This window comes from Hipposideros armiger, unplaced genomic scaffold, assembly GCF_001890085.2.
Source record: "Hipposideros armiger isolate ML-2016 unplaced genomic scaffold, ASM189008v1 scaffold_64, whole genome shotgun sequence".
NCBI lineage: Eukaryota > Metazoa > Chordata > Mammalia > Chiroptera > Hipposideridae > Hipposideros > Hipposideros armiger.
The window spans coordinates 1,643,909-1,654,146 of NW_017731414.1; the positions used below are offsets into that span (position 1 = coordinate 1,643,909).

Sequence of the window (10,238 nt, forward strand, 5' to 3'; positions counted from 1 at the left end):
CAACCCTCCCCCACCCCTGCTCCCCGCTCACTCAATCCTGTCCCTCCCTCCCGCCACACCCCGACTGGGTAAGGGGGGGATCTATGCTCATTCCCACTGGAGTCAGAGATCAGAGTAGGAGGGGGTGTGGGGCAAAAACAGAGGTGCTGGATGGGGTGCTAGCAACCGAACAGAGGGGTTGCCTGTGGGTCACGGGCTTTGAGAGGGTGTCAGGAAGGAGACAGGGAGACAGGGACAGCCCACGACTTGGGGCTTCTGGCCAAGAGCCTGTGTCCACCTGGTCCTCCGCCAGATCACCCCATCCGGGATTCGGCTGGATTCTCTCTGGTTCAGCTGGATTCGGGCTAGCTCGGTCACGCAGGGCCGGGTTTGACTAAGTTCTATCTGATCACACAGGGTTGGACCTGGTCCAGCTGGGTTAGGTTGGGTGAGTTCCGTAGAACTTGGCTACGCCCGACCATGCTCGAGCAGGTTCGAATACGTTCGGGAACGTTCGGCTATGTCTGGCCTCACCCAGGTAAGTTCGGGCGTACTCGGCTATGTCCGGCCGCTCTCGGCCAGTTTGGCTCCAGCCGCTCCAAGAAGCCTCGGCCACGCGCGCGCGACTGCGCGCCTATTTCGTGACGTCACTGGGGGCGGGGCTTCTTAACCCTTCTCTGCCTGGCAGGGATGTGGGGGCAAGCTGAGGGACGCTCTTAAGGGTCGGCTAGCAGCGGATACCCTAATCCGCCCTCCGAGGGGGAGGCCTGGGGGGTGGCGACACCTCCCCCTCCCAGCCTCTTCTCAAAGGTTCTGGGAAAGCGAATCTATGGATAATTAGGGAAACTGAGGCCGAGAGAGGCCACAGGGTCCTGGGTTCGAATCCAAGGAGCAGGCACAGAGGGTTAAGGTCTGGTCGTGGGGGTAGGGGGGAAGGGAGGAGGCGGTCAAGCGGTGGTTCCGGGACGCTAGCGACGCGTGGCGAGGTCGCCCTGACTGTGGGAACAGTGCGTCTGTCCATCAGTTAGACAGATAAACTGAGGCACGGGGTCCTTCGAGGGACCCGCCGTCCTCCACCCTCACCTTCTGAGACCCGAGGGCTCTCCCTCGACGCCCCTGCCCTGTCTCCAGAACCCTGGGCAGGGACTACCCTTCGCAAGCGTCTGGTGAAATGAAGGCGCTCTCCTGGGCCCGGGACCCGACTCCTGGACTGCAATAGCGCCATTAGGGACCACGGTCATGATTGTACCCACCCCCGCCAACTGTCACTGACCGGCCATGTGACTTTGGAGAAAGGACCTCCAGTCTCTCTGAGCCATCAGTTGCCAAATTATCAAGGGGGTGCGAATGCAGCACTAACCCAGAGCAAGGTGACAGACACAGTCGGTGCCCACAAGCCCCACCCAGCCTCACCCCTGTGCCCCACGAAGTCACAGCCGTTTTCTGAAGTGCCGGGATTCGAACCCAGAGCGATAACTAGTCCTTCGAGGATACCACCAAGTAAGGCTGCGCGGCTCTGCTCTCAGCCTGGGACATGCAACTATTCTCTTACACTACGCACACCCTGCCTCAAAGGCCCCCATCAAATCAGGTCTTCCTCTTGGGACACCGAGGGTTTCCCGTGAAGCCCCCAGGCCATCTCCTCACCATAGCCAGGAAGGATGGAGGGGAAACCAAGGGGAGTAGTGACCCTTGCCCCTCCCCGCCACCCCCGGGACGCTCAGGCCTCCCGCCCCGGGCCAGAGGGTCAGGAGGAGACGTGAGCCTCAGCCTGTCCTGCTCTGGGCCGCACAGCTGGAAAGGGACAGCGGCTGGTTCCCCCACCCCCCACCTCCGCATGGGTCCAGTCAGCGTGTGGAGGAAGACAGAGATGGAGAGACAGAGTCACCATCTGAGAGAATTAGAGATAGGACGGGAACAGAGATACCGAGAAAGAGCAGGAGGGGCAGAACGTCCGTGCTCTGACCCTCGACCCTGACTGTGCCCTTCCCACCTCCAGTCCGGTGGTTCCAGTGACCCTTCTAGCCCTCCTCTCGCCTCACCACAGCGGATGGGCCACGGTGAAGCGCCGCTGCAGGCGGATGCTCTGGTTCACCAGGAGCTTCCTGAAGAGCCCCGGGGAGCCGCGCGGGGAGTCCCTGGGGGAGCCAGCCCCAGGGGCCGGGGTGGGCGCGGTGGGGACCTGCATCACTGCGACCGCATGAAGGCTGGACAGAGTGCAGACTGCGCGGGACCTTTTCTGGACAGCCGCGGGGGCGGAGCTGGTGTGGAGAGGGCAGAGGGTGCACCCGCCCCGCCTCACCGCTGGGCCGCTCTGGGACGCCCCCACCGGGACAAACAGGGAAACTGAGGCACGGTGCCGGGTGCCACTCTGCTTCCTCTCTTTGAGAGCGGCCTAGTGGGGCCCAGAACCCTGGTCTTACGCCATTTTGCTCTGCCAACATGTCCCACATTAACAGAGCTTGCTGGGCTAACTTGGCTGAAAAGAGTGAGATGCGGAAGTCAGAAAGGGAAGTGCCTTCCACTGTGAGCAGAGCACTGGAGGCACGGAGCTTGCCTAGAGGCTGCCCAGATCCCACACAGTGCTTCCAGTCCCACTCTGTCCATATTCCAGATGGAGAAACCAAGGACCAGAGCCATCAAGAGGCTCTCAGAAACAACAAACCCTTACTCCTTTGCCAGGTAGGGAAACTGAGACAGTGAGGTGGTAACAAACACAAAGCTTCATGGCAGGAAAGCAGGGCTTAAAACCAGCTCCCCCTCTTCTAGTCCCCCTTCATAAGTTCCCACATGACCCCTGTCCCCTGCTCTGACATTCCCCAGGCCCTGTCTCTGGATCCTTTCCCCTCTCTTGCTGTCACCACTGGACAAACATCCGCACTCCATTCGCGCCAGACCTTCTGTTCTGTGAAGCATCATCAGCTGCCTCCCCCTGACCCAAGAAGGAACCTGAGGGGCCTGGAAAGGGAGTTCTTACCTTTGGTGTCTGGGAAGATTCAGGGGCCTACACCATGTGTTCTACCCTTGGAATGCTGGGATCGGGGTGCCCCTGCCCTGTTCTTCAGGAAAGGAAACCAAGTCTCAGAGGGTGTCACACTTGGAGGCAAAAACTGGAATGCCTACATCATAGGCAGAGGCCACCAAGGCCCAGAGGGGCTGGACCTCCCAGCTGAGGCCACACAGATGCTCTGAGCCCAATTGTGCCCCTGCTGTGGGATGATACCCCCACTATCTGGACCTTGCCCCTGGGGGACTGCACTAGTTGTGGGGCACCCACATTTCTGGCACACTTAGGAGAATATGAGATACGGCTTGGGTGATCAGGGCTTCAGTGGGGGAATCTGATGGACCACAGGGAGGAAACCCTGACCCTCTCCTGACCTCCCAACCACAGTGTTATTTCCATTGTACAGATGAGAAAATGGAGCCTTAGAGAGGGGTCACGCTGGGGCCCAGGAGGACAAGGAGTCTCAAGGGTCTGGCCAGGAGCCCCCTTCTGTCCCCGTGGCTCTGCAACCAGACACCTGGTGGGAACCAGACTCACTGTCCCCAAAACAAAAATACCATCTGTAGCTGCACCTAATTATAGCTGGTCCCCAAGGGATAGAGTCTGCCAGTATTGGCCTGGTGGAGACACTGGGGTCAGAGTCTGTCCAAGGAGCCTTGACACCGCCCTAGCCCCATGGGAGGGGCTTGCAATAGCCTCATGTCCCCAGTTGAGGCACAAAGGGATTCAGTCCCTCCCCTGAAGTCACAGATGTGAAATGGAAGGTTAAGATTAAAAACATAAATACAAACAGCGCTTCCTACTTGCCTGGTTCTGAGCCAAGGGCTGTGCATGTAAAAGTCACTTGATTTTTGGAGCAACTCTCAAAAGTGGAGACTATTATGCTCATTTGGGGGATGGGGAAACTGAGACACAGAGAGGTATGTTCACTTCACTGAGGTCACACAGCCATGAGTGGTAGAGTTTGCCAGATCCCTAGCCTGAGCCCTCTCCCACTTAATGCTTAACTGGCTCCATCCCCTCTGAAGTCCCAGAGGCTCCTCTGACATTAATATTTTATCAATAGTTTCATATTAATGTTTCACTAATAGATTCAACTGTAAATATTTTATTAACAGTTTTAACAGTAATGTGTTATTAATAGCTTTTTGGATGGAGAATCTGAGCCACATAGCTGAGACTCAGCATTGGAATCCTGGCCTGCCTGATCCTGGGAGACCCCAAACCCTGCCCTGTAAGGGTCAGAGGCCAAAGGAGGGGTGTACCCAAGGACCCTCATCCTGACTTTGTCCCTGTGTGCTGCATGACCTGAGGAGGTGCTCAGCAGTCCCTGGTGTCCTTAGCACATCACTGTCTCTATTCCCTCCATTTGAGCATCCCTGCCCTGGGCAGGCACTTTTCTCCTTTGCCACTAGGTGGCCCCAGCAAGACAGGAAGTAGGTGCTGTTATGCCCATTTTACAGACAAACTGAAGTCTGGAGAGGAGAGATGACTTGCCCAAGTCCCCATGGAGAGTCGGAACAGAGATAGGAAAGAGGGGGCTGAGTCACATTTGTAGATGCTCACATGGTTCTGATCTCACCCTCCTTTGCTCCATACCCTCCCATGGCTCCCCATTGCCCTCTCATCTGAATCGACACTTCTCCAGGAGGTCCTGTGACGCTTAACCCCTGCTGGCCACCCTGCCCCTTTCCTCTTGGTTCACTCTGATCCAGCTTCATCCCTGTTCCTTGCTGTTCCTTGAACCAGCCAGGCTCATTCCCACTCCATGCCCTTGCCCAAACACTCTTCCCCTGCTGACTCTTCATCTTTCAGGTCACAGCTGGAGAATCACCCCCTCCAGGAAGCCCTCCCTGACCAGCCAGGTAAATATTCTCAAGGCTCCCTCCTCTCACAGGTTCAATTTCACATTTAGTATCATGATTATTTGATTTGTTTCTGCCTTTCCCACCAGCCTCTCAAGGATAGGACAAGTCTGCCTTGCTCCCAGCTGTGCACTCAGTAGGTACTCAATAAATGCTTGAGAAATGAATAGAGAGCCTTTGCTCCCACCCTCCAGCCACACTGATCTATGTTCAGCTCCTCATACACCTGATCCTCTTGAGTCAGGCTTTGCACAATCTGTTCCTTCTAGTTGGCATACCCTTCCCTGTGCTTCTCCTGGCTGACTTCTCTTCATCCTTCAGGCTAAGCTTAGATGCCACCTCTTCCAAGCAGTCCTTCCTCACCCCCTACCCCCAATGGTGGGTCAGGAGCCTCCTCTGGGCTCCACGGCACCCTGATCTTTCCATTTAGTATGAATCTGTCTGCACTATCATCCTGTGAGCACCTGCTTGCCCATGGCTGTGTCCCCAGTATAGGCCTGGCACACAGTAGGTGGCTAATAAATGCTTGATGAACAAGATACTAGGACCCTCCTAGATCCAGGTGATCCACCTGGGGCAGTGGAGAGGAAAACCACAGTAGTGGACAGGCTCACTCACAGAAAGTTCTCAAAAAAACGCAGAAAGTATGGAAGTGTGTTTGCATCTCATTATTACTAAGTTCAGGGAAGCACCGCCGCTTGCTAAGGAGCATCTAACAGGTTGGCCTTGAACCCAGCATCCCTGAGGACTGAGCCCTTCCCCTACATCAGCACATATATGCATGGACAGGATGCACACACCCGCATACACCCACCCACACACAGGGACACACACACTCCTTTCAGAACCTTCCAGAGCCATGTGGGCTCTACCCGCCAGAAGGGCCCAAACCAAGTCTCTGTTTGTTTTTTCTTGAAGATGGAAAATCATGAGTCACCAGGAGAAGGGGGCAGGAGGAGCTGAGGGCTGGGCGGTGGGGGCAGGGGGCCTCCTGGGTCACCTGGGAACAGCTCCAACCCCTCTGGACCATGGGGCCCAGCTGCCCCAGATGCCTCCTAGGGCTGCTAGAAAGCCAGGCTGGGGGTTTAGACCATGCTTATTGATCAAGAAGCCAGTGGAGGGCCAGCCAAGTGGCACATTGGTTAAGAGCTGGCTTGGGACGCCAGAGGGCCCCAGTTTGGATCCCACATATGAGGGCCAGTCACCCTGCCCTCTACAGCTAAGATGCTGAACAACAGCTCAACCTGGAGCAGGGCTGCCGTGGGTCACCAGCGACTGCGTAGGCTGCAGCCCCCTGCTGCAGTGGGTTGCCATGGGCTACTGTGTGTAGCCAGCAGCCAGAGTGAGCAGCCAGCAGCCAGCAGCCACAGTGAGCGGCCGTCCAGAAGCCAGCGACTGATCTGCCTTGCCCGGGAAGAGCGCAATGATGGTGCCAACTTGGACCAATGAAGCAACATCCTCCACAACTAGACTGAAGAACAAAATGACAGCAACTTGTCTGTTCCCCTGCCCCCAATCCCCCAGCGCTGTTCCCATCCCCCAATTCCCCAATTTAAAAAAAATATATATATATATATATATATAAGCCAGTAGACTCAGGAGGTCCATGGACCAAGGTGGGAGAAAATGAAGGTCTAGAGAGAAAAACAGCTCACTCGAGGTCACCAGCCTGACCTCAAGCCCAGGACTCTAGACCTGGCCTTCTCTGGCTCCCCCCTCCACCTAAGGAGGGCCTGGGGCTCCTGGACCCTGGTCCTCTGCCCTCAAGCCCTGGCGGAAACTCCCACCTCTGGCCACCCCCAAGGCCCCTGTTTCACCTGCTGTTTCTCTCTGTCTCTCTATTATCTTCTCCACACACACACACTCCCTTTTATATGAAACAGGAGGAGCAGCCCCTCCCCCACTTCTACTCCCCTCTTCTCCATCCCATCCTTTTTTATGTGGAAGAAACGTCCTGTGCTCAGGCTCCCCAAGAGACTTCCTTGCCTCCTGTAGGCGACATGGGCAGTGGGGCTGGGTGGTGGTGGTAGCAGGACTGGCCACAGAGGAGGCTCCTCCCCCCAGAGCTGTGGACAGCCTGCCCTGGCCCTCTCAGATGCTCGTGGTGGCCACGACCCCACAAACACCCGAGGACACTCCAGGATCTGGAGGATCTCAACTAGGTCAAAGTGAGGACAGTCCCATCTGCCCACACACCCACAGGCAACACAAAGGGGAAACACAGAGGTACATACACAATTGGTGTACACACACCAAAACACATCTGGTCACCCACAGAGATGCAGCTGGCTGTGGAAACTCACACAACAGGTCAAAGCACACACAAGGTGGCAACTGCTCAGACTCACACACTCACACACACACTCAGATGCAACCGCACCTGGCACACACTTCCACCCCCAGCTCCATGCCACACAAAACCAGCTTTTTCTTCCAAAGCACCAACCTCAGCTAAGCCTCAGAGACCTCCGCTCCCTGGAGAAACAAAGACCCTCCCCCACTCCCGCCAGGCCCTGCGCGCCCTCCCCCCACGCCAAGGGAGGGCCCTGTCCCCGCCCACCTACCGCCTGTAGAAGGAGGTGGGCCAGGAACGCCGCGACTTCTCAAGCCTTCAGTCCCAGTCCCGGTCGCTGCGGCCGGCGGACTTGTCCCGGTCCGAGTGGAAGGGCTGCTCTATGCGGTTGGGGCGCCGCAGCTGCCGCCACAGGTGTTTCGGGGGTCGGGCTAAATCTTGGCGGCTGAGAGCGCGGTTCCAGCTCACTGGATGCCTCTGGCTCCTCTTGGACCCCCGAGGTCTCCATGCACCAGAGGAGGGGAGCAGAGAGAGCAGGGTGTGGGAGCGATCCCCGGGAGCGAGGAGTGTCTGTGCCCTGGTGGAGGCGACAGTGAGGAGCTGTCCGCACCTGCGGTATTGAGAGAGAGAAGGTAGAAACAGGGGCTCACGGTGGGGCTGACGCAGGGGAGCTGTCCGTGCCCAGTGGTGCTGAAGGATGGCGGAGGAAGAAGAACTTGGGCGTGGGGGTTGGAGAGAGGGGCTGGGGAGACCCCCAGCGCTGAGAATGGTTTGCTGTTTCTTCTAGTGCTGAACAAGAAAAAGTCAAGATATGGGCTTGGAATGGAGAAGACAGAAATTGTCCTTGCTCTTGATGCCAAATGGAGAGCAGGGAGACAGGGTCTTAGGAGACCCCCACTGACAAGGCGCTGCCCCTGCTTTTGGTGTTGAAAGGGAAGAAGGTAGTAGATTCAGGGACTCTGGGTGGATGAGATAGCGAGGAGCTATCTGCGACCTGTCGGTGATGAAGCCAGGAAGAAAGCCAGGGGTTCCAAAGCACCTGCAGACCAGGGCGCCGTCCGCCCTGGAGGTGCTGAATGAAAGCTGAACAGCGGCGGGTCCTCAACCTTCCCCAGTGACAGTAGCAAGAGGAGTCTGGAAGCAGAGTCAAGGGCTCTGGTCTTCAGAGGTAAGCACAAATGGCCGTCTTTCCATCAAGCTCAGGAAGGTAGGCTTAGAGGTTCAGCCCCAGATGGGGTCTTTTTGGAGTCCTAATACCCCTCCCCACCCACGCAGGGCAGGGATCCGGGAAGGACAGAGAAATGGGGAGGGCTGTGGCAGTGCCCTCGCATGTCTCAGGCGCTGCCTGTGGTTGGGGCTGCCAACAGTGGGGGTGGTTAGAGAGGGAGCACCCTTTTATAGCTACACCAATGCCCAGACCCTTGGCAGAAACGGCAGGATCTCATTTGCCCTGTGACAGCTCGGACCCCACCTCACAGACCTGCCCCTCCCTTCCCCAGTTCTAGAAACTCAAGACCCTGCCCACCAGACACTCTAATCTCAGGGATAATTTCCTGAGAAATGGCAAAGGGAGGGTGAAAATTTGTCTATCATGGTTAACAGAAGTAGATGTGGACAACAGCAGGGCTGGGCAGTGTGGGCTCTGGGCTGGATTAGGGAGGTCTTTGGGGCCACTTGGTGCAGCAAATTTGGGAGCAGAAAGAGTTGTCATCTTTTTGGAGGGCTCAAGAGGAAATTTTCCATGGAGATGCTAACCTCTACCCTAGTTGTGTCCCCAGGTTGGAGAAATGGAAAATGTTTGGGCCAAGGAGCCAGACAGACCAAGATCAAACCCCAGTACTACCACATTTTGTTGGGTGTTGCAAAACAAATGACTCTTCCCTGTACTTTACTTTCATGGTTCAGTCCCTGCCCTCCCTCTCAATCATCTACCCTCCAAAACTGACAGCGAGGGACAACTTGGCCCAGAGGTGGGGGGATGTAGGTTCTGATGCTGGCTAGCTATCACTCCCCCTCCCAAAGCCTGTTTTTCTATTCTGGAAGTGGGGATAATGATGGTGTCCCCACCTCTTGATATCATTGCAAGGATGAAAATGGATGTCACATGTGAAGTGTCAAAGACCAGGAGCTGTCCACACCAGTCCCCCTTCTCTCTTATCATCTGCTGGTGTCCACCAATGCCTACTTCATAAATAACTTCTGAATCTGCCTACTTCTCTTTAGCCCGTGGCTCCTGCCCTGGTCCAGGCACCATCATCTTCTGTCCAGAACTGTCTCCTCATTGGGCTTCTGCTGCTTTCATCTCTGCCCCTGACAGTTCTCTCCACAGCAGCCACAGGGAATTTTTTAAATGCCAATCATATCAACTCACTCCTTGAAAACCTACCTATGGCTCTCCCCATTGCACTTCATGAGATCTTGTGTAGTCCAGCCCCTGCCCACCTCCTCAGGCTCCCCTCCCACCCTTCAACCACACTGATCTGTATTCAGCTCCTCATACACCTGATCTTCTTGAGTCTGAGGCTTTGCACAGTCTGTTCCTTCTAATTGGCATACCCTTCCCTGCACTCCTCCTGGCTGACTTCTCTTCATCCTTCATGCTAAGCTTAGATGCCTTCTCACCACTTCCAAGCAGTCCTTCCTCACTCCCTACCCCCAATGCTGGGTCAGAAGCCTCCTCTGGGCTCCAGGGCACTCTGATCTCTCCAGCTGGTATGAATCTGTTCCCACCATCAGCCTGTGAGCACCTGCTTGTGCATGGCTATGTCTTCAGTACAGGGCCTGGCACATAGTAGGTGCTTAATAAATGCTTTCTGAACAAGTTAAAGAAAGGTCCAGCTAGATGAGGTGATTTTCTCTCTTACGACCAGCCCCCTTGATCCCCATTTGCCTCCTCACCTGCCTGCAGCTGGACCATGGCTTTGTTCTATCCCTCGAGCCCCGATTGTGGACACCACACAGGCGCTGGGCTGTCTCTCCAGGGCACCCGAGGTGGTTCTAAAGCGGTGACAGCAATGAGAAGCGTCTCCATCATTTTAGCTCAGGCCCTGTGAGTCCCCTTGGCAGTGATATCTGCCAAGGGGACTCACAGGGC

The 10,238-nt window shown here is 56.2% G+C and overlaps 1 protein-coding gene across 3 annotated transcripts in view; it reads right to left on the minus strand.

Annotated features, from left to right (window-relative positions):
* Positions 1 to 2,973, minus strand: part of PDE4C (phosphodiesterase 4C) — a 13,686-nt gene extending 10,713 nt beyond the window's left edge. Inside the window, exon 1 of one of the 3 annotated variants that reach the window (XM_019641873.1) lies at positions 2,022 to 2,368. In XM_019641873.1, coding sequence (XP_019497418.1) covers positions 2,022 to 2,167 — 146 coding nt within the window. In that variant the 5' untranslated portion in view covers positions 2,168 to 2,368. Of the gene's footprint in view, positions 1 to 277; positions 446 to 2,021; positions 2,369 to 2,956 lie in introns of those variants that run through there. The other 2 variants (XM_019641875.1, XM_019641874.1) reach the window with 2 other exon arrangements.
* Positions 2,974 to 10,238: the final 7,265 nt, after the last annotated feature.